The sequence below is a fragment of the Coffea eugenioides genome, chromosome 8 (assembly GCF_003713205.1).
Source record: "Coffea eugenioides isolate CCC68of chromosome 8, Ceug_1.0, whole genome shotgun sequence".
NCBI classification, from domain to species: Eukaryota; Viridiplantae; Streptophyta; class Magnoliopsida; order Gentianales; family Rubiaceae; genus Coffea; species Coffea eugenioides.
Window position 1 is genome coordinate 38,086,796 of NC_040042.1, and position 23,650 is coordinate 38,110,445.

The following is a 23,650-nucleotide window of genomic DNA, read 5'->3' on the forward strand; positions in this document are numbered from 1 at the left end:
ATCTAGAATTTAATTGGGAAGGTGTAAAAGATTTACAACAGAATCGTATTATTCTTGGTCCAATTGAGGAGAAAATGAGCATTGATTGTTCAATAGTGCTCTATGTTCACTTACATTTTTGACAGAAGTTTATGACATAATCCTTTCGAAGAAAAAAAATTGTTCATCTGTTTCTGCTGACTGCAACGCTGAGATTGTATTCGACACAAAATGCAGATCTTTCCCACCGGGTACAAGCTGCTATGGAGGATATGCTTAAGATGATAAAGTGAGCTGACTGTACTCCTAGTTAAAAAGCCTTTGGTTCACATGAATGATGTAATTTTTTCAAATGTTGATTTGATTTAGCTTTGGTGATTCTCTTAAACTGAGTAAATGAGTGCTATTTCTGTAAGTTACATCTTTTTTTAATCAACCCTTCGATAATACTCCCCTGTTTGCTTTTTCCTGTGCTACTCTTATTTTCTTAGTTTTCTTTGTTACTGGTGAGATTGGTAAACGGTTAAAAAGCTTTTTGTGTTTGTCAATTCAAAGTACCTTTTTGTTATGTTCTCGTCATTTTCTTCAGCTTAACTTGTGAACATGAATTCCTACAGTGAAATAGATCAGAATTCTTCTGATGTAATGGATGACATAAAGAACTTGAAGGACTTTGCTCTTGAGAGGAAAAGAACCTTAGATGAAGAGAAAGAGCATTATCAGAAAGCTGCCTATGCTGTTATAAGCATGCTGAATAACCAGGTGATCAGCTAAGGGTTTAAGGTTTCATTTTGACCGCACTATTCAAATACTTAGGTTTAAGTTCTTACTAATACAACTGCATATGGGAAGGTAGGGATATACAATGTTAAAAATAATTCTCAGTACTTGTACTTGAATAATTTTTTAAAGATATGTAATAAAACTTTGTCAACAAAATATGATTTTGCATGGTCTGCATGGTCGTATCTGCTCAACAAGGCTGCTCTATAAAATGTACAAGTGGTCATTTTCTCTTAAAGCGTTCAAATCTTCCACTTGAGAACCATCTGCCATGAGAATTGCAGTTCCTCGTTTCCTCAACCGTTTTTCTGTACTTATGAATTAGAGTTACATAAGACACAAAAATTCTGTTTACGAGTCTAATCTATCCAATTTGACCTTGAACCATTAATCAGGTAAAATCATATTTACACGTATTCATAGTAACAAAAGAGAAGTGGATTTATAGCCCCATTTTAGAAAATTTTTAAAGAATGTTGAGGACTGTCTTGTTCCAACAATAAGAAATCTCCCTTTGAACTTTTGGTTAAATGGTTTAAACCTTTCTTAGTTGCTGCAAGAATGTGGAGGATTTTTGCACGTAATGCTGAATCTCAAGAATTTTATTTCCAAAAAAATCTGTGTCCCTCTGCATGTTGTATTAATATTTTCTTGGAGGAGTGCTCACCTGCTAATCTTAGAAGATCTTCTATTGTATCAGGAAGATGGATCAGTTTTCCAGGACTTTCTCCTTCAGTTAGTTTTTCATTAGGGTGATATCCATGGATTATTATTCTTGTAGGCAACACCTCGGAAAATGCATATGCTGTCGAGGTTCCTGCAAGAAGATTAAAAAAATTTATCATGAGAGGTTGAACATGATAAAATAGAAGATCTAGAATTTACCTTTTTGGTGTTATCAAGGATATTAAGTTTTTTTAAGTTTCAAGTGACAATGACTAAGGATCTAGAGTGAGATTACTAGTCTTAAGAGTAACATTCCATTTAGACCATCAGATGAACTCAAAGTTGACAAAAACACCAGCAAGATAGTTACCACTAACATCCAAATCAAACATAAGAAAAGCAAAGGGAAAGAGTGTGTTAAGTAATTGTATTGGCCAATAACAAAAATTCTGTTAGCTGATTTATCCAATGGAGGTCTGGAATTGACTGATGGTTATCAAAACTTCTATTTTGAGAACTATTTCTCTGCAAATTCTGAAGGAGTGCTTATTTAGCGTAATCTACATCCAGTTGTCATTTAAGTATGTGCTGTGCATTTGCTTTGTTCTTGTAATTCTTAAGGAAGGTGCAAAATTACTTCTTGCTTCTTCATCAGCTGCATGGTGCTCTAATTCCTCCACTGCTGCTGTATCCTGCAAGAGGAAAATGTTATAGTATACGGCTTTGATTCCTTTTCTTCGAAAGTCAACTGACTGTGGAAGAATGATGTCTTACAAAACTTGTTTTATTTATTGTTTGAAGGAAATATGTTTGCATGTTTGCTTTGTGGTTTTATGCAGTGAGTTCATTGCTCAAACCTTTTGCCAAGTTCATTTATTCCTTATGTTTATGCAAGCAAAACTTTTAAGATGAGCATGTTGAAGTGCTGAAATGAATTTCATTTTCTCAATTAAAATATTGGGGAGTGTAGCATTTTCATGTAAAATGGGTATTTTTTCATTTTATACTGACTTGTTGGGGAAACAACGGTAGAGAAGGCAGAAAGCTTGCATGTAATTTCTCCTTATTGGGGTGAGCCTGACCTCATAGCTTTTTCATTTACCAGAGCAAAGCCCATATAGGATCAATTAAAGGTTTTTTATTGATCCAGGGCATAAAAACTCCGGTGTTATGTCAGTCTAACCTCAGGTTCTATATCAGTTAATTTCTGAAATTTAATACCCAAATAATAATGGTCATTGTGCAAATCAACTTTAACATAAGTCCACTTGTATTGTAAGTCCTGGTTTTGTTGCATGCATATGCAATGAGATGTACAACCAATTTTGACTCATGAAATTGAACTTTGTTGAGAATAAGGGATTTCTTTCACGGTGCAAGAGCATCAATGGATTAAATGTCCACAATGGTTGAATTAAGTCATTTTAACAACAGTAGAAAGATGTCCTGACAGACATACAGGACATGCATTGGATTTCATTATCAAAAAGAAGAAATACCTCTGTTCTTAAGTCTCCAAGGAATTCTGTTACCAGTGGTATCTCTTCCAGCTCCTCCTTTTTTAACCCTTTCAAATGCTGAAATTGATAATGCCATTTATGACATGTACTAATGTTTTTTGAAAAATGAAAACCTAGAAAGCAGTAAATGAACTTCGTCAAAAGCAATGATATAAAGAAAATTTTCTGCAGTTTTATCGCAAAAGAAAATTGGCTGAAGTACTAGTGCATTGAATTTTATTAAAGCAATGAACTACTTGAGAGTCTGAGGACACTAAAAATTAGAAAGGATGGAAAACTTGTGGAGAATTAACCTGAAGGAAGTTGGAGAGCATTATTTTTCCATCTTCATTAAACGGCTGCAGCAATTGCTTGAAGTTATGATGGCTGATCCGTATAACCTGAGACAGCCTCCTAGTTCTGACTGTGAAAGGTTGAGGGACATTAAAAATTACCCCTATTTCCCCAAACATATCAGGAGGCCCCGTCTTCGACAGGAACTGAAACAATTCAAAGTTTAAATGTGTCAAAGGTAAAAGATAATGATCCGAATTCACAAAGCTTAGTTGACTAGGGAAAGTAATAAAAACATATTAGGTGGTTGTTTTAGCCTTCCCTATTTTAGGTTTGCTGCATTTTGATGTCAAAAGTCTGATGCTTATTCCTAGAAAGTCTGCCCACATATACTGTGATTTCCCTGACCAATTTCTTTTAATTAGATGTCATGTACCTGATGTTTCTAAAGGTACTATCCAATGCATATTTAGCACACTGATATGTACTTAGACCTGGGGTGCTTTCTACTTTCCAGTAATTGCTATATCCTTTTGATGAACTTTCAAGAACAGCCTCTTAATTCTGATTTTTGTTTCAATGCACAATTTTTGTGGACAGTTTGCTGAAGGCTAGGATGAAGAAACACCAGTTCATGGAGGAATTATCCTAAATGATACTGAATGCCTATCCTGGAATGAGACTCCCACTGGTTACAAACTCTGGCAGTCTTCTTAGTATTGGTATTCTAGATTCATGGTATGTAGAGTTTATTTGAACTTCTTTCATTTGTCAAGAAAAGGCACAGATCTGCTATTATTTTTTTCTGTTCAGTATACATGTTTAATTTGTACTGATGCTGAGTGAAGATAATTCTCTTAAGTGAAGAGTGCTTGGGTGATGAAATGTTCTGATCCCCATAAGCTGCCAAATGTTTCAAGTTTTACTCTCTCATTTCTTTGTGCTGTAGCCTTTATATGTTGGTTTAGCTGTGCATCTATTTTCATGATTCCGCCCATGAGATTCATATAATTGAGAGCTTTCTGAGAAATCTGGAATGAAGTAACAGGCATTCTTTACATTGTCTATCTGTCTGCTGCTATTATAATCATACACGAAACACACTAGTTATCCACGACGTCCCTGACTTTAGGGTTAAACACTTGTAAAGCGTTGCTTAAGATCAGATATCTCTCAAGTATCTTTAGGACTGATAATAAATTTAAAACTCAAGGTAAAGTGCTTCACAATTTAGTTAACTTACAGTATCAGCATAGCGTTTAATTGACAACAGAAAATTGTATATTCTTATCTATCGTTATTCTGTGTTGAAATTGACCTTATGCTTAATCTACATTAAATGATTGAATATCATAGTTCCCAATAGGCATTCTCCACAATCTGCATGCCTTCATATTTCAATCCCAGTAATAGTCTGAAGTTTTCTCAGCATCATCACAATCCACTGAAGGAAACACAATTTATTACATTCTCTTCAATTTCAATATACTGTTCCTTATTCTCTATTCTTGATATAATATCACTCTTATGCTGTTTTAAAGTTTATTATCTACTCGTAGTTATTCAATTATCATTTATAATTCATCGGCATAAAGGATAAGATTTTGTGAACTTCAAAAAACGAAAAGTACCTGCTCCGTGCCATTTTTGTATGTTATCACGTCCTGCAACTTGCAGCAGTTAGAATGTGCATGTCAAACAAGTCAGATCATGAATATAGCATCATTAAAGAGATAATATACCACAGCTCCGGATACAATAATGTAGAAATCTGTTGATATTTCATTTTGTATAATAATATCAACTTTTGGTGGAAAATACTCTGCTTTCATCTCTGGGACCTGTGACGAGAAAACCATAGGTCATACTTGAGTAAAGTATTCCTTTGTGTCTTTGTTTGAATTTATGTTTAGGCTAAGATATCAGAACTTCCCTTAGTAATGCCCCCAAGGGACATCTACACACCAAACATAGCAGGTAGGTTATTATTTGCATGAAAACTTTATTAATCCATGCATTGCACTAAGAAATCAATACATTATGAGTTGGAAATAGGATTTTAGTATTTGTGACAAGTGGAGTTGTTGTTACCAGCTGAACAATAAAGTCTTCAGAGACTCCTTTGAAAAGGTAAGTACTTTCCACAGTTTTTCGGAAAAGATGCTGGGCGATGCTAGATCTTATTGCCTTTGGCAGATCTTCTAGTACTTCTTCTTGCTGTAATTCCGCGGTCTTGAATTTCAGCGTAACATGTGCCAGCATTTGATCTTTCAAGCTTTCTGGAAGTCGATTCTTGCTTGCATATCGCAGGATCTCATTGATAGCATCCCTCTGCAATTCGGAAACATAATGCAGGTTTTTGGCTGGGGGGTTTATTAGGTCATATGCTCTTAGTGAAATCATAATGGATGGTTAGGGATAGGCAGTTGTTGTTACCATGGCAAAGGTTCGGACAGCACTGTGGACAATAAGATTTGTCATGTTGCCAATTAGGTATGCTGTGAGGCCAATGTTAAAAAGCATGTACAACATGTTGAAAATCTTCTCTCCTGTATTCACTGCGTGCAAATCTCCATAGCCAACAGTTGTGAGAGTGACGATGGACCAATACATGGAATAAGTGTATCCCAGCCACACACTCCTGTCTTGAAAATTAGGAATCAAAGAACCAATCCATGTATCATCTGCCACATGATGATGTGTTGCCAGCCAGTAGTAGAAGCAACCAGCTGAGTGCACCGCAAATAAGGTCACCTGTGATCAAGAGTAAGAGAATTCACATAAGAGTAAGACCAAGCCTTTGATTGCTTAAAGTAGTGTGTGTATATATATATGCATTTGAATTTCACCCGCTCGTGATTTAGATCAATTTAAACTCACAAAATAGTTTTGGATGGGTAAAAACAAAATGTAGGTATGTTTGTAACGAGATAGAGGGTAATTAGCAAGTTTCTTATTCCATAAAGGTTTAACTTGTGCTTTTATTTGTCGCATAAGCTTGAACTTAAGCCTGGATTAATGCTAATTACATGACAGCTAATCTTTGGAAAAAGTTGCACAAGCTTACACATATTAGTTTCGCGTATCTTGTCCAGAAGTAGCTGAAGCGAGTGTCCTTCTCTAGCCTGGAACCAAAGATAACTCACAAATTGTTAAAATTGGATAGCTAATCATGGAAGTGTGTTCTATGTGTAATTGCTATGCTTATTGATGTTTTTCAAGATCTAGATGCCCACATTTTTCAATTTATGTTGTGTTAAACTTTTTGTCCTGATGTAGGACTAATGTCTATAGATTTTAAGGATAAAATTTTACTCCCTCCGTCTTACTGTAACAGACTTTTATTTTTCATCTGTTCCAAATTATAACTCACTTTTCAATTGAAAAATATAGTTAATTTATAATTTCTCTAAAATGCTCCTATTTAATATAGGTTGTTATTGAATATAACCTAACTTATTTAATGAAAAGCTAATTAGTCATACTCTATTTAATATAGGGGTATTTTAGTAAAATAGTAAGCTAGACTTATTCTTCCAATAAAATTAACTAACTTTTCTTAAGTTGTGTAAAAAAATCAAGCATATTAAAGTGAGTGGGATGGAGCGAGTACTTCTTCAAATTTTTTAGGCTATACCATGAAAAACTTCGCCAATGGCTGGCTAAGCATAGAGTTGACGAAAATTGATTGACCCCTGGATCGAACACTTTCCTTGGTATTGATTTGATGCTACTTTCTTTTAACTCTTTGCTTCTGTTAGCTTATATTAATGGTACCTGGAGAAAAGTTCGCTAACACGTCTAAGTCGCCATAGCCTGAGCAAGTTGAGGAACCCAAAGACTTGTCCGTAATGCCTTTTTCCAGTGAAGATTTGGTAGATAACCTGAAATGGCAGCGTCGAAGCTACGTCCATGGGAAACCATAAATGTTTGACATACCTAATAAATAAATCCAGAGGAGTCAAAAACCAAAAGAATACAAGCTATTGCTTATATGTGAGAACAAAAAATTATGAATTCTATTAATGCATTTACATATTTTAGATATTTAAAGAAAGGCATATGATATTGACTCTCCGAGAAAGACTCCAGGTACATATAAAAAACAATTACAAACATACAAAAAATAAAATTTATACAATTTTCTTCTTTCATCTATTACCACCACTCCTACCCACCACCGCCACCATCCCCTTCTTTCTCCTCTTTCCTCTCCCTCTCTCTTCCTTCTCCCCTTCTCCGTTCCCCTTCTTCTTCTCTTTCCCGCCACATCCCATCCCTCCCCTTTCCTCCCAAATCTAGCCTTGACCAGAGGCTATGATTTGGTCAAGATGCTGTGATCAGAGGCCTCGAGGAAGATCGAGATGGGGGAAAAGGAGAGGGGTAAGGCGTGGTGGGGAAAGGGAGGAGGGGAGGAAAGAAAGGGAGGAGGAGGAAGAAAGAGAGGGAGGAGAAGGGAGGGGGTGGTAGCAGTGATGGGTGATGGTGGTAATTTTTAAAAAATATCACAAAAATTTTTAAACTTTAAAATTATTCCAAAATATATTCCAAAAACACCTCTAAATATATCACGAAAAAATTTACAATAAAATTTTTTTCATATATACCGTTACAGTAGAATATTTCAAAAACACCCTAAAAAATAACTAATTCAAATGGAGCCGGATTGTATGAATGTGGTTTTTTTGAAGTTATTTTTGTTTATATATTACTGTAGTATTGTATATGAAAAACTTGTTTTTCAAAAAATGAGGAATCCAAATGGAGCCAAACAAAATAAAATGACATAAAAACTTATAAAATATTCTAGAAGACGAAATTCTCCCTCTATGTATTATAGCTTTCTCTAATTTGTCTCTTCAATTCAATTAGTTTTCTCTACTCTTAAGTTAGTGTTAATTTATTATACAACTAATAACGGAGAAAATTCTTAATAGCAATGATTTTGTAGAATGCCGTGTGAGTATGAATTATTTGGTAGTGACTGAGTAAAGTATTAGATTTTATGGTTGGAGTTGTCTATTATTTTTGGCTTAGTTCATCGTTATTATGTTTTTACAACTTGAAACAACATTAGAGTTTCTTTTTTCTTATAAATTTAAAATTTTGTTGTCAGTAGTGTAGAGGTCTTCATAAAAATAATGTAAAATAATCACTACACTATACCTTGAGAGTAATTTGCTATTTAAAAATTGTTAGACAATCTAGATTATGGATATATATATATATATATATGTCATTTTCAACAATTGTGAATAAATGCATGTGGGATGTGTGGAACCTTTTTTTGGACTGCTACTATCATTTGTTTAAACAAACTATAAATTGCGGGAGCAGCAAAACGCCATATTCGCGTAGCCAAAATTTTTAAGTTTACAATCATTAACAAAAAATACAAAATCAAAACTTCCCTTATCATATAAGCGAAAATCTTCAAACTTGAAATTTCCAAGACTAGTATCAATGTCCTTTTTCCTGTTCCAATTCCAATGAGTAACAATTCTAGTAGTATATGTTTTTTCCTTCAAACCCAGATTTTATAATATATATATATATGTATGTATATATATGACTTATAATTGAGGATATAGAAATTCATATACACAAGTATGAGCTATCCTATGCTACAAACACTTTGGCATTACCTCTAACTTGACTTCATTGTATGAGACATGCATGTATATGCCTAGAGGTCCTGCGTGAAAATACACACAATTTCTTTTATCAAAGGTGCAATTTTTCAAAATTTTAACTATCAACCTTCCTAGTTGTCCCCTAAAGCCCAAACGTCCAACTGAAGTAAGATTCAGTTTTGATATTTTTAGTTACAGCGCCTTTATCTGAATCATTAGTTTTTTTTTTCTTTTTATTCTTCTAAAAAAAAATAAACAGGGAAATTCAGTAATATTATACACGTACCTCATGGCTATTTTCTTGTGATCATCAACGAGCAAGTAGGTGGATTTGTCCAAGTAAGCCACGAAGAAAGTAAGAACGATATCAATACCAAAGAATGCATCAACGACTAAGTCAACTGGCAACAGTGAGTCGGTGGCCACCTTCTTGAACGCTAGCTCGAATGGAGATGACCATGCTGAGTAAACCACCAAAACTACAAGAAATGCTTGCCACCACCTATATACAATTGATCGAAGATTTAGCAAATTATGGTTTTAACCTTTGCCACTCGATTTTAGTGTTCTTAATCATTCTCACACAACAAAAAGGTGTTCTTAATCATTCATTTACATTTAGTCACTTGATTTCTTTTCAGTGCTTAAAATTCACCAAATTAATTGTTTCAGTATTCAGATTCAGAATTCAGATTCAGTTTTATCAAACAGAACCCGCTCTCATTATATATTTTTTTGTATGAAGTGAAAAATTGTTTCAGTATTCAGATTCAGAATTCAGATTCAGTTTTATCAAACAGAACCCGCTCTCATTATATATTTTTTTGTATGAAGTGAAAATATCGAGGTAGTGTAAACATGATATGCCAATTAGTAATTTTCTTTTCTATATGGTCCTTCAGTATGTCTAATATGTTTGAATAGGACAAATTAAGCTCATGGTTTTATTTGTGTAATAATTAGCAAGAAACAACACTTGAGTTCAAAGGAATTCGATCCCCATGCCAAGAAACTATTGGATTGCAATTTTTCTCCAAAATATTTTTAAGTTTTCCATGATACATTTCTCAATCATTTTTTTAGGTCACATATATCAAATCGCTACGGTATATTTTTCAATAAAAACTCCAAAAAATAACAATTCAAACGGGCTCTAACTCTTCTGCTTTTGACATTGAAGACTAGTTTGAAGGAAAAGAAAAAAATGGAAAAAGAAAGAACTCACCGGTATCTACGGTCATATGGGGCAATAACGAATTTATTGAGCTGCAAAGATCCTTCACCAACGACAGTTCCAAAAGCCGGCAGCAGACTACTTGACACTGAGGCTAAGTTCCTTATTTGACCGCTTGAATGTCGCCGGTACAACAACGGCACCGGTGACTTCGCAGATTGTAACGTTGTTGTGGTCGTCGACATCTTTCTTTATTGCAATGATCCTCAGAGGGAGGGAGAAGAAGATGGTGGAAGGGCGGAGGAGAAGAAGAACACAACTTCGTTGTTTCTATGCATAATTGCTTCACCATTGTTATCTTATATAGAAGTTAAGATGTCAATACATATGAATGGTTTAGTGTATTAAAATATTGCAATTTGCCTTGTCAAAATAATCAAGAAACATATATAGTTGACAGATATGTATGTGAATCGGCATTAATGCATGGTAACATATAGATTGACAAATATAGTTGCCTTGTTACTTAATTTATTTGACTTTTGAAGTATCCTTTGGTGTCTAAATTTGTATTTATGCAACTTTGTCGTTAGAGCATCCTGAAAATATGGTTAAGAAGTATAGATTTTTTATTTTTATTTTTATTTTTATTCTTACTTCTTATATATGTATGTTGAACTCTTCACCAAAATGAAGTTCTTTAACTCACTTTGTGAAAAAGAATTTTTAGCACACACAAACTTGAGAAGAGTACTTAATGCATGTAACCCAAAAAGTGCCTTAGAAGATAGCCTCTTAGAAGTGGAGTTTTTTTTTTTTTTTTTTTTAAATATTTTTTCCCTGAATATTAGAAATTTATAAGTTACTAACTTGAGGTGACACATTTTTTCAGTTAACATGAGCAATACTTTAGGGATGATGCAAGAAATAGAAATAGATACATAGATACACACAAAACCAAACTCATCTTGCTTGTCAAAAAAATAGTTCAATTATTGACTACAATTTTTCAAATCTAAAATTCTATCCCAATGGAGGACTCCATCAGGCCTTTTGCTTTCTAGAGTAGCTAAAGATAATGAAGTTTTGTATAGGGTTTGACTATTCACACATAAAAAGAGGCCTATGGTTTTGTTTATTCATCAAATTGTCGGGATCGCAAGTCTTCAGTTAATGGATGTTCTCTCAAAGGTCAGAAATGTTTTGGATATGGTAATAACATATAGATAGCTAGCGTGGTCCATTATCAATTGGACGTCACAACTTGGAAAATTTTTTTTAAGTGATCAATTGCCCTGTAGCTTTCCAAATTGCATGCCACTTTAGTTAATTGTGGTACCAAAAGCTACTAATAGCCTCTCTGACTTTGAGCCTTTAGGTTTCCAACCTCCACTAAGTTTAGACTTTTGAGCATGGACGTTTGGAATACTTCCCCTTGGTTATTTGTTTTTCATGGCTTTTAATGGGATTCGATCACAATTTCATCTGGTTTTGAAAATTAAATATATTCTTTATGTTCTCATTTACTTTTGTATTTAGATTTTAATTACTCAAAGGCAAACAAAAAAAAGAAAAAAAGCTGCTCAAATTAACTTTTGCCGCTAACTTTATATGCTTAGTAAGGTTCAAATATCTATGAACTCAAAAAAGTTTATTTTTTTTTTTTTTGGGTATGCTCTCTTTACTGAATTCAACAGTTATGGACCCGATTCAAACTGTTGAATTGCAGCAAAATAAGACGGATTAAGAAAGTCAAAATTCGAAGAACTTCTACTCCCCAAGCAATTTTAAAACTCAACTTGCATATAGTAACAGAGTCGCCAAATCCTTATCCATAGTTCCAACGTCCAAGCGCATCATATTTCACGTCTTTGTCAGCCTCAACCTGAATCAAACGTTAGGGGGCAGGAGTGTTGGAAGGATAAATTTTTCAAGAATTTCAAAACCCATTGCAAAAAATCTTGGGACTCCCAACTCATTTTTTTTCCTAACGCTTTTTGAGATGGTCAGTTCTTTATCATTAGCGCACAGAACAGATCTCCTCTGATGACTTTGTTGTGTTGACCTCCCAGCGTGTATATCCAAAACTTTGATTCCAGAACTGTTGTTGATAGCATATATATCTCCTCTGAAGCAGCAGTTTATTGGGAAGAATTATAAACCAACACTGAGGGCATCATTATAAACCAGCAGTTCCTAACCTCTCAACTCTGTGTGCAATCTGTCAGAATGAGAGAAAGGATGGGAAGGCTTAGGGTTTTCACCTGCTAAAAAAGTCGTATCCAAATCACCAAATTGATCACCTGCTAGAAAACTACAACGAACGAACATGTGATGTTATCTCTGTGAACAAAACTATTTTTCAGTCAAAAAATGAAATCAACTCCTGACAAAATGAGGGGAGAGGTAAAAAAAGGAACCCCGTTCCTGAATGCTACTACTACTATCTTTATGTGCACAGCTCATATGCATTGCTCTTCCTACTGTACAACATAACAAAAAATGGGACACGTATCCCTGGAGAAACAAACTGATCCCTGTACTGATTTGCATCAAATCTCATTTGAGAAACTCCATGGATCAACCCTGTTGTTCAAATCTTTGCTTTGACAAAAAATTTTGCGTCCTCCTAGGGTACTGAATGTAGCGTGAGAGGCAATTTACCAAATAAACAATGACACCAAATGCCCAATTATCCATCTCTGCATTTTTACGATGAATATTTAATATCATTGAACTCAATCTCTACCCTGCTGAGTGGCATACCAGATGGCACTTTACCCCTGTAACTTTTTACCATGAAAAGTATTCAATCACATGTACCGAGCCAACCATTGCTTGCACATATCAAGCACAGGAAGTGCATTTGCATGTAATGCCTGATGTGCTACATATTGAACATCTGCTACACTCCCGCTCTTAGAGGCAATCTGGAAGGCACTTTTAAGCCTCCCACAAACCACGCACGCTAGCACCTTTCTGTGGCTGCTAGTCAACATGTCAATGAGTCGATCAGGACGCTCTTTGTGTCTGTTAGCGTACACATTTATTGCAGCCCCTAACACCTGATCCCAATCGTCATCATCTATTGTACCTTTAATGTTTCTGAAGAATTCCGTTAATTGACCTCCCTTCTTCCTCTCTGCAAGTGAAGCAGCAACGGCAGCGTATATGTCCACAGCTGGAAGATTAACCTCATAAATCACCTGAAAAGCCAAGTCAAAATTCTTCTCAGCCAGAGACTCTGCAATTTCAGACCTTCTCCTAAAAGTTTCGGTATCATTTGGATTCCCGAAAAGAGAGTACTTCCATTGCGGTCCCTCTGCATTGAAGCATCTGACTACATCGACCTGAATTGCAACCCGAGCAGAAAACTTGACAAGCCCCTCTTCAGAGAGCTTCTCAGAAGCACTTTTGCCTCGAATCCCCTTGGTAACAACTTTAGTAGAATCAACTGATTTGTATCTAGCTGATAACCCTTCATCAAAGTGCATCTTGGCATGTTCCAAGTGCTTTATAGCTTCCTCTTGTGAGGAGGAGTTCATAAACAACTGAATACAACAAAGACCAGCAGCCACATGATCCTTCTTGATCACCTGAAACTTGTAAAGATAATTAAAATGTTTATGAGTTTCACAGTAAAGACAAATACGGGCAAGTGCTGCAGCAGTGTGCTGTTTCACTGAGTCATCTTGTGATGCAGCAGTAGAAACTCTCGTCGATATTATTTCCTCCAAAACAGGCATGGCATTAAATCCAATGCAAAAACCACATAAATCATCAAGGGTCCCATAATCAGTGGCCAAAACATCTGGTCTTTGAGGGGAAGAAGAAGATGTAACAATTCCAAGTGAGGATGGCTGTGGTGGTGAAGGAACAGAATTCAAAGGGAAAAACAAGCAGCAAGCATCCTTGTAATGGCCATGCTTAAACATGAAACCAAGCAAATGTTGGTGGCCATACTGCATTTCAAAAATCCAAAGATTAGGGGCCATTACAATATAAGAGTACAAAGTGTGAGAAAGATCACCACGAGTAACTTTATTAACCATAAGCATGAAAAAGTCTCTAATATACATCAAAGTACCAACATATTGTGGTCCTTTGAAGTTTTCTATATCCTCCTTCAGTTGTGCTATTAAACCTAGGATTAAATTCATGTATGCCATATGTTTGGTGCATTTGCCCAACCATCTAATACATTGAAAATACCAACCAAAAGGAAATTGCTCTGAAGGTCAATATTTACTATAAATCAAGATAAAAGTGTAACTGGAGATTGGAAAGAATCCTCAAACTGTAAGTGCATGGACTAAATTTTTGCGGGAGAAAACCAATATTCAACTTAAGCCAGCAACAATAACTTCAAACTATGGAAAAACGGTTTTTTGGATGAAAAAAATCCAAATCAAGAAAATGATGCATTTAGTTTTCTTTTTCTTTTCTTTTTATTGGTGTTTGGGGCCTGGGGGAGGGGGTGTGAGAGGTGCAGTTCAGAAACAATTGGCCAGTTTAAATCAAATCAAGCTGATGGTAAATCAATGCTTACTTCCTGCAAGTAGTTAACACATTCAAGGTATCTAATACTGTCAAGATTACTACGAGGCCCATCTTCAAGGTCCAAGTTGTTTGTTGAACTATCATTTGCAGCTTCTTGTGATCGCCTAGATCTCTCTGAACGTGGAAATGTTGATGGCATGTACAAGACATTGAGATAGGAATCAGCTGAAAGAGAATCATCTAAGATCGCTGGTGCACTTCGTGCCAAATGTTCATACCTGCATCACGTAATTTGATGAAAGGATACAAATTAGCAAATTAATCTGTTCGCTCTATCGGTTTATCAACTGGGATCAAAGAGAATCTAGCAGTTTCAAGTACCAGATTAATGCAGTTATATGACATCGACAATCACAAAGCATTTTACAAATATTTTCAGACCACCGGCTTTCCTCCAAGCAGTCTTGAAAGTCCCAACAAAAGAAAAGTGAAAATACAATGTATTTACCCCAACAATTACAAGTTTGTTGACCTACAAACCCTTGTAAAGAAGAATAATAGTTTGCAGTCAGTGCACGGACATCAAATGCTAAGCACAATGCATAGATGCCAGGTATGAACTTTCGTTGGACTAAGAAGCTGACATCACAACTCAGGTCCAACGAAGAAAAGGAAGAGGAGAAACTTTAGTAGGCAAGGTACAATTTACAGTATATTAGTGTTCAGCCACTAAAAATAATTCCATGAAAAATCACTAAGAATACTCGAATGTAGCAATTAAATAAGGACTTCTAGTACTTCATTCATTTTGTGTCTTTGTTATTCTTTTGAAGGACCATTCTCCACTTGCGCATGTACCAATTCAATTGGCCACCACTAATTGTGCATCTAGGGAACATCTAGCACTACCGTCTTGATTCTCTGATATTATTAATTAAAGCTCAAGGTTATTTTATCCAACATAAGTCTATAAGTTCATGATTAGCACCATAGTTCATTTAGCCTAAAACCTTACATAAAGTAGTGTGTGAGGCCACAAGGTAGAGATATCACCCCACAAACCAGTAAATTTATACTTGAAACAAATGTCTTCTCATATAGCTGAAATGCATAGGTATCTTTCTCTCTGACAACAGGCCTCAAAACATGGGTCTTCTTCCTCTCTTAACACTGCAATTGCTTAGACTTTCCTTCTATCAGCTAACCCCAGCAAAATGATCAGAAAAGCTCTTACTTTACCAGCATGTCATCTGAAAGATCATTTTTTCACAAAGAAAAAGACAAAAGAGTCTCTCTCTCTCTCTCTCTGAGAAACACAAGCAGATAGATAAACCATTCCCCTCCATGTAGCACAAGGTATTTCTATGCCAGATCTGTGAGATTTCTGTCACATCTCACAATTCCCCTCATAAATAAACAAGTCCCTGACCCATCCTCCCCATCATCCTTTACCCCCTAGCCTGCACCGAATCCACATCCAAATCAGCTTAACCAGTTCCTGCTTCACACACCAACCACACAATCATGTATTTATCATCCCTATTTAAAACAAAGCACTCCTCCGATCCTGTTAAATAACTTCCCTTCAGGAGACAACCCTTCTATCCCTAGCAGCAACACATTCTGGCTAAAATTATTCTTGAAAAAGCGCACATTCCTGCCTCCAAGACCCATGCCCAGCTTTCCAATAAACACAACAGTAGACACACGTGTTGGTTGTAATTGAAATAGAGGTCAGTTTGTAAAGGTGCTTAATATGATCTTCAGATTAAGTAAAGAATATCTGACACTCTTAGCAGAAGTCAAGGTTACATTGTATTTTGACCAGAGATATTAGATATGAGTGTAGCCACCATCATCAAGAGATCTCATAAACATGTACAGCAGTTGTAAGAAGTTCCTACATGGTTGCTACCAATCGAAAGGAGAATGACCAGCATAGGAGAATGTCATAAACATGCACAGTAAAGTAATGACCAGCATAGGAGAATTACATGATTACTGCCTATCAAAAGGAGAAAATATGTAATATAAAGAAACAGAAACAAGATATAACATATTTGTTCCAGAATATTTGTGAACTAAATATCTCTTGAAATCTTACATTGACCGAACAGATGAAACGTCAACCGGTGGACCTCCTTCAATTGTGTTAATGATCTCCAGAACCACAGCTGCAGGATCACCCTTATGCAGTGCAAGAGCTTGCCTGGACATCAGCAAGCATCAAACAACAACAGAAGGTACATCGCTATTTATAAAGGTAAAGGTTGACACACACACACATAAAATGAACCACAGGGTCTATGAAAATTCCAAACATCACATACTTATATTTCACACGGGCTTGGGCATAATGCTCCATGCGGATTAGAGCATGGCCCCAGGAATTCCAGACTGGGAAAGCATCAATCTGAAAACATATAATACAGAAGAACCAATTAGGAAATAAAAAAGACAATAGATAGGGAAAAAGGAAGATTGCATGATAGCTACTTTGCACTTCTTGCAAGTATAGACTGCCATGCTGTATCGTTCCTCCGTGATGAGTCGATCCCTAAGACGTGATGAAGACTCTTTATCAGCAATATCATCAAGCGAGGCTGCTATGCCAGATCCCAAAAGGCTTTGAAGCAATTCAGCACGTCCCAGCCAAGTTTCTACTTGCATCAGTACTTCAGACAGCTCATCTGTAGACTGACTACCCACACTGGAGCTGCCAGCATCTGAGGATGCATCATCTGTATCCTTAACTCTTTCTGAGTTACTCGATAAGTCAACTCCCCCAGAGAGCTTTCTTAGCTGGGATTTAGCAAAAAGTAGACCCTGCAAGATATTGCAAAAATGAGACCAAAATAAATTCCAAGTCCCTTTATATTCACTTCCAAATTAATTTGCTGAGAGGACACCTGCACAAATGTTTCTGTGGCATGATATGCCCTGCCAATAGTTTCCATAGATGCATTCTCAGGCAACTGGTGGGAGCTTAACACATTCCGCATTTGATTAATGCACAAGTCTAAAGCACCTTTGCCTGCTACACTCTCATCTGAACACAATGATAGTAATGCCTTGAAACACCAAACAAAAGAAAAAATGAGAGATGAACAACAGCAGACTCTTTAGTAGAACAAAATTAAAGCATTATATATCAGTGTGTCAACTAGGCATAAAAATCAAATATGGACATGATACAATTCCAGATTAATGTAATGTACACAGCTGAGAGAGAGAGAGAGAGAGAGAGAGAGCTTCAAAATGCCTTATTACTCTTAATGAATGGACACAATCAACAGAAATTCGTTTGGGAACATTGACAAACCAAGTGACACGGGAAAAAAATTACAGCTGTGACAGTCAAAAACATTTTCCAGGGCCTTGTAGAATAAAAGAACCCATCTCCATATGGCTTCAGCTCTCACAAGTGGTGACAATTTTTTCCGCACTTATTAAGCAATTGCTGATAGATACATTTATAGCTATCATTTCTTATTAAGCATCTATTCATGCATGACCATTTCTTTCTCCCTTAAGTTTATAATTGAGCAAAGAAAAAGCTTGTTGAAACAAACAAAACACACTAGTGGCTGGAGTAGTTCCCCACTGCCCCCCCTTTTGGAATTCTTATTTGGTCAGAAAGAGAGTATTTATATGTTCACAGGTACAGATTACAGAAAGAATATCAAACCGGTGAGAGCTTGAAGTTCATAAACTGAAACACTGAAAATGTATAATCCTCAATCAACTATTCTGAGAAACATGAGAGACATGGATTACATACTAATTTAACAGTGTAGAACATACCAAGGGTTAGCAAATAAAATGTCATAAAGTTGACTAATGCACTATGCAACAAAGTGAAAGGATGGCACTAAAAATACAAACCTTAAAGAGAGTGATATCAGGCGCACTTTCGTAATGATGGGAAAAACGAACAGCTTTATCCTTAATAGGATCACCTGTCAGCATCCACTCCTCAGCGATGGAAACAGAAGAAAGCCTCTCTTGCCCATCTGAGTATAATGATACACGTTCTTCTTGTATGCCAGCCATTGCTTCCCATGTTACCCTTTCTGAATGTGTTAATCCAGATATCTTCCTCTTCCTATGACTGTCCTTTGGAGCTGTTTTATCGCCAGTATGGCGTGGGGTCCAAGAAAATGCTCTGCGAGCCTCTTTCTGAAAGTTGCTTAGGCTGCTAGTAAAGGATGACCGAGTAGGCGTCCCTGTTCTCGTCTTTTGTTTTGCTCTTGGACCTGAAACTGAAATTCTATGCTCCCTGAAAGGAGAACTGATACTAACAGCAATAGCTTTCGCAGCATATACAAGGACTACACTGTTGTCTCTCAATGAAGGGAACTCCTTGAGTATCTAAACGCAATTGATGAACATAATTAGAAAAAGGAACAGATTATTACTGCTAATCAGCAACACATTTAACTTCTGCTACATACCAGCGAAGCAGATTGCAGTTGCTTCCTCATCAGCAAAACCTCCAGAATAAGATGTGGGTGCTCATGCAGGGAAGAGCATCGTTGCTGCCATGGTAATGGCAGGGCAGCCAAGACACGAAGCCCTAATGCCCATAAGTTAAGCCGGGAAACCTCAGCTTCTGACAAGTTGCTGTCTCTTCTTTTCAGGAAAAAGTGAACCTTGAGTTCAAAAAGACTCATCATGAAAAACTCAAGGAACTATTAGGAATTCAAGCATGATCTTGGTCTTTTGGCCATCTTTTTTTTTTTTTTTTTTTTAAATTTCATTTCAAAGAGGGTTTTTTTTTTGTTGTGGTGGGTGGGGGGAGATTGAAGGATGTCTCTCATATCAATCACTTACAAGAAGCTGCTTTGATCGAAGGTTAGGCAATAGCTGCATTGCACTCATCGCAACAGGAAGAGCATCATCAGTGTCACGTAGGGAAGAAAGGAAACGAGAAGCTTCTGCTGGACCTCCACCATTTAAAGGATCTGCAGTGAGAAGCTTCACAAGTTGACGACCCTGCAATTCTCTCCGGAGTTCAATGGAAAGGGCTGCACTTTCAGCCACTTCTAAAGCAGGAGATACAGCTCCTTTCTCGGCTAGCCTAAGAGCAAGACCTTCAGGATCTTCCTTACACACTGCCTCAACCTGAAAAAACCATTATATAGCGCAAGCAGGAAAGATAAGATGTGAAACATGAAAACAGCTCGCAAATTAAAAAAAAAAAGGTTTTTGCACATCCCTTATTTACATCCCAAAAGTTCAAAAGGAATTAGTTATGACCTCTTGCCAGCTGCTATAGTGATCATCGGCACAAAGTATGCGATTGTACCTCAGAAGAGCTCCTCTCATTTGAACAACCTAACAGTAGTGAGTTGCGAAACAATGCAAAGTTGTTACTAACACCCACAATAGTACAAAATGCATGCACAGGTCAATCCAGTCTAGGGTGCCAAGGATTACTAGGTGAAGCTCATTAAAAAAATTCAGTATTGTTACCTCCTTTTTAACAGGATCACTGTCTAGCAAATGACAGTTGCACATGGTGAGAACATCCAATGCAGCATCCAGCTCCCATCTGCGCAAATATCTGCAAAAAGAAGCACGTCAAATCCATGAAAGACCTATTCAAATAATTTAGAGGTCCATCAAAGTTTTACCTTTTCAAAAGGAAAAAGAAAACTAAACATTTAACCTGTAACTTTCAATTTCCTTTCAATTTTTCTTTCCTCTTATCTTTTATTCTTTTTCTTTTCTCTTTTGCACTGTCCTCATATGGATTTTTTTTTTTTTTTGGGATGGGATTTGTGGGCTTGGAGTTTGGGGTTGGGAACGATTAGAAAAGTGTCAAAATTTGGAAGAGCAACCAAAATGAGTGATAAACAAACAACCATTCTCCTAATCAATTATCCCTGTGAAATTCGACTTAGTATTGAAGGTGGAAAGGTAAGGAAATGAGAATTTAAATTCTTCAGTACTTAGAGGTTGTTCAAGAATGGATCATAACAAATCTCCAGAAGATTACTGCTGCTGCCAGATCTCTGTGGTTACGTAACAGATGCGCATAACTTAATTTGACCTCATTACATTCAATTCAAACAGCAAATTAACAAAATAATCCTAGAAAGGTCCCATAAATGACAATAAAAAATGCCATGGATAAGTCTCTAGTCACTCTGTTGAGATCTAGAATATCTTTTTCTATGTATATCCCATGATTTCTGCTATATCCCATGATTTCTGCTCTATTTTAGGATAGAATAATTTACTCCTAATGTATTTTAGGATAGAATAAATTAGCTCCTAATTTTTAGGAAATTACAGATTTCATGGAATTGACAAAAGTCAAATTCCACTTGTATAAATGTTGTACAGAGTCTGGAACAAAAGATATGACAGAACAATTCAGTTCTTCTTTTTGTTCATGGTATCAGAGCTTTTGCTCTTGGGACCTCTTCTTGTCAGCCTTCATTGCTGAGAACTTTCCTTTTTTTTCAAGTCTTATTGCCAAGTGCAATTTCCAGCCTTCATTGCTGATTTTTTCCATTAGGCCTTCATTGCCAATTTTTCTTTGAAACCTCCACCATGTCTGAAACTGAAACATCAGAAATCCACTCCAATACCAAATCAGAGGAGACCTCAAATATTCCACAAACAGGGGATTTGCAGAGTATCCAGGCAGCCTACAGGCTCAACGGGAAAAACTATTTGAAGTGGTCACAATTTGTTCAAACATTTCTCAAAGGAAAGGGCAAAATCAGCCACTTGCTTGGAACTGGACCGAAAAAGGGAGATCCTAAATTCGCTGCTTGGGATGAAGAGGATTCTATGGTCATGTCATGGCTGTGGAATTCCATGTTACCTGAAATAAGCGATACTTGCATGTTCCTACCAACAGCTCAAGATATATGGACTACTATTCGACAGACCTATTCAAAGGCAGGAGATGCTGCCCTAATCTATGAGATCAAAACAAAGATCTCAGCCACTAAACAGGGCAACCTTTCTGTTACTCAATATGCCAACCTTCTGCAAAATCTATGGCAGGAACTGGACCAATATCGGTGTGTTCAGATGGTGTGTAGTGAAGATGCAGCCACCTTGAAAAGCTTTATCGAAAAGGATAGAGTTTATGACTTCCTTGCAGGTCTGAATGTGGAATTTGATCAGGTCAGAATCCAGATATTGGGGAAGGAAAGATTATCATCTCTGAATGAGACAATATCATTGATTCGAGCTGAAGAGAACAGGCGAGAAGTCATGTTAGAGCCTAAAACATTAGAAGGCTCTGCAATGATTTCTACAAAGTCAAATAAAGACACAATTTGGTGCACGTACTGCAAAAAATCAAGCCATACGCGAGATGATTGCTTCAAACTCCATGGGAAGGAACAAGTCCTTAGTCGTAAAGGAGGATTCAAAGGGCGAAAAGCCCACTTAACTGCTGGAGAAGACCAAACACAAGAAAAATCCAACCAGGGTGGTATGGGAGAATTCAAGAAAGAAGAAATCGAAAAGCTAAGAAACCTCCTAAATTCCCTTGAAAAGTCCTCTAGTACGTGTTCATTGGCTCAATCAGGTAAGTACCTTAACTCTTATGCTTTAAGTGCCTCAAGCATGTCTTCTCTAGGCTCTTGGGTCATCGACTCAGGAGCTACTGATCATATGACTCACAGCCCAATCAGATTTAGAACATACAACCCATGTCCTGGAAATAGAAAAATTACTGTTGCGGATGGATCTCCTATAACTGTTGCTGGCCAAGGGACAGTAAATCTATCAAATTCTTTGTCCCTAAATAATGTGTTGCATGTCCCAAAATTGTCCTCCAATCTCATATCCATCCATCAAATTACCAAAGATCTGAACTGTAGAGTAATTTTCTATACTACTCACTGTGTTTTTCAGGATTTGGTTACGGGGAGGACGATTGGACTTGCTAAGGTGAATGATGGGCTTTATTACCTTGAGGAGATGAGTGGCAACAAGAAGAACAAAAATCAGTTATCCCTCACCTGCTCCTCAAATAATAAATCTGAAATTTGGCTTCATCATTTCCGTCTTGGTCATCCATCTTTTATTCTACTTAAAAGCATGTTTCCTTCACTTTTCAAGAATGAAGATGTTAGTAGTTTTCATTGTGATACATGTGAAATTGCTAAACATCATAGACTATCATTTCCATTGAGTAATACAAGATCTACGAGACCTTTCTCTTTGATACATACTGATATTTGGGGGCCTTGTAGAATTTCTAGTATTTCTGGAGCAAAATGGTTTGTCACATTCATTGATGATTGTACTAGAACTACTTGGTTATTTCTTATGAAAGAAAAATCAGAAGTAAGCAGTATTTTTCCAATGTTTCATAAAATGATTTGTACACAATTTGGAAGTCTGATTAAAAGAGTAAGATCTGATAATGCAAGAGACTATTTTAATCAAATTCTCTCATCTTTTTTCCAAAAAGAGGGTATAATACATGAGTCATCTTGTGTAGATACACCCCAACAAAATGGGATTGCTGAACGAAAAAATAGACATTTACTCAATGTGACTCGAGCAATTTTGTTTCAACATAAAGTTCCAAAAACTTTTTGGGGGGAGGCTGTTTTAACTGCTGCACATTTGATAAATAGAGTACCTTCAAAAGTACTAAATAATCAAAGTCCCATTGCTGCTCTTTCTGTTTTTTACCCTGATTTTAATGTCTCTTGCACATTGTCACCAAAAGTGTTTGGTTGTATTGCTTTTGTACATGTTCATGCACACCAAAGAGGGAAACTTGATCCAAGAGCTTTAAAATGTATTTTTGTGGGATACTCAAACACAAAGAAAGGATATAAGTGTTATCATCCTCCTTCAAAAAAATTTTTTACCTCCATGGATGTCACATTTGTTGAAAATGAACCTTATTCTCAAAGTAACAATCCTCATCCCCAGGGGGAGAGTTCTTGGGAAGATAAGGAATTTCTCCTTGATCTTCAAAGTCCTACACTAAACTTAAAGTCTTTCAAGCCTGACCATACACCAAATTCTAAAGGAGAACATACTAGCAGTGAACCTGAACCTGAATTTGAAGTTGAACATGCCAGTAAAGAAATTGAACCTGATCTTGCAGCTGAGGGAAAATCTGGTTTAAATCC

General features: G+C 36.4%; 3 protein-coding genes across 3 annotated transcripts; 1 reads left to right on the forward strand and 2 right to left on the reverse strand.

The window, feature by feature from the left end:
- Window positions 1–910: 910 nt before the first annotated feature.
- LOC113780699 (potassium channel KAT3-like) lies at window positions 911–10,273 on the reverse strand. The gene is made up of 13 exons (XM_027326479.1): window positions 10,080–10,273; window positions 9,141–9,356; window positions 6,999–7,160; window positions 6,289–6,346; window positions 5,658–5,975; window positions 5,313–5,552; window positions 4,964–5,062; window positions 4,853–4,885; window positions 3,242–3,427; window positions 2,928–3,005; window positions 2,066–2,120; window positions 1,430–1,579; window positions 911–1,070 (listed from the first exon to the last, which is right to left on the reverse strand). The coding sequence occupies exons 1-13, from the start codon at window positions 10,271–10,273 to the stop codon at window positions 967–969; spliced, it is 1,893 nt and encodes a 630-aa protein (XP_027182280.1). The 3' UTR covers window positions 911–966.
- Window positions 10,274–12,307: 2,034 nt separating this feature from the next.
- On the reverse strand, window positions 12,308–20,086 carry LOC113781512 (protein DDB_G0276689-like). Its single transcript, XM_027327464.1, has 11 exons — window positions 20,004–20,086; window positions 19,788–19,865; window positions 19,362–19,652; window positions 18,983–19,180; window positions 18,414–18,899; window positions 17,438–17,599; window positions 17,025–17,354; window positions 16,859–16,941; window positions 16,633–16,737; window positions 14,578–14,806; window positions 12,308–13,990 (listed from the first exon to the last, which is right to left on the reverse strand). Exons 1-11 carry the CDS (start codon window positions 20,046–20,048, stop codon window positions 12,842–12,844), a joined length of 3,156 nt encoding a protein of 1,051 aa, XP_027183265.1. The 5' UTR covers window positions 20,049–20,086; the 3' UTR covers window positions 12,308–12,841.
- Window positions 20,087–20,696: 610 nt separating this feature from the next.
- LOC113779297 lies at window positions 20,697–22,492 on the forward strand. The gene is made up of 2 exons (XM_027324845.1): window positions 20,697–22,083; window positions 22,413–22,492. Exons 1-2 carry the CDS (start codon window positions 21,090–21,092, stop codon window positions 22,445–22,447), a joined length of 1,029 nt encoding a protein of 342 aa, XP_027180646.1. The 5' UTR covers window positions 20,697–21,089; the 3' UTR covers window positions 22,448–22,492.
- The last annotated feature ends 1,158 nt before the right edge of the window (window positions 22,493–23,650 follow it).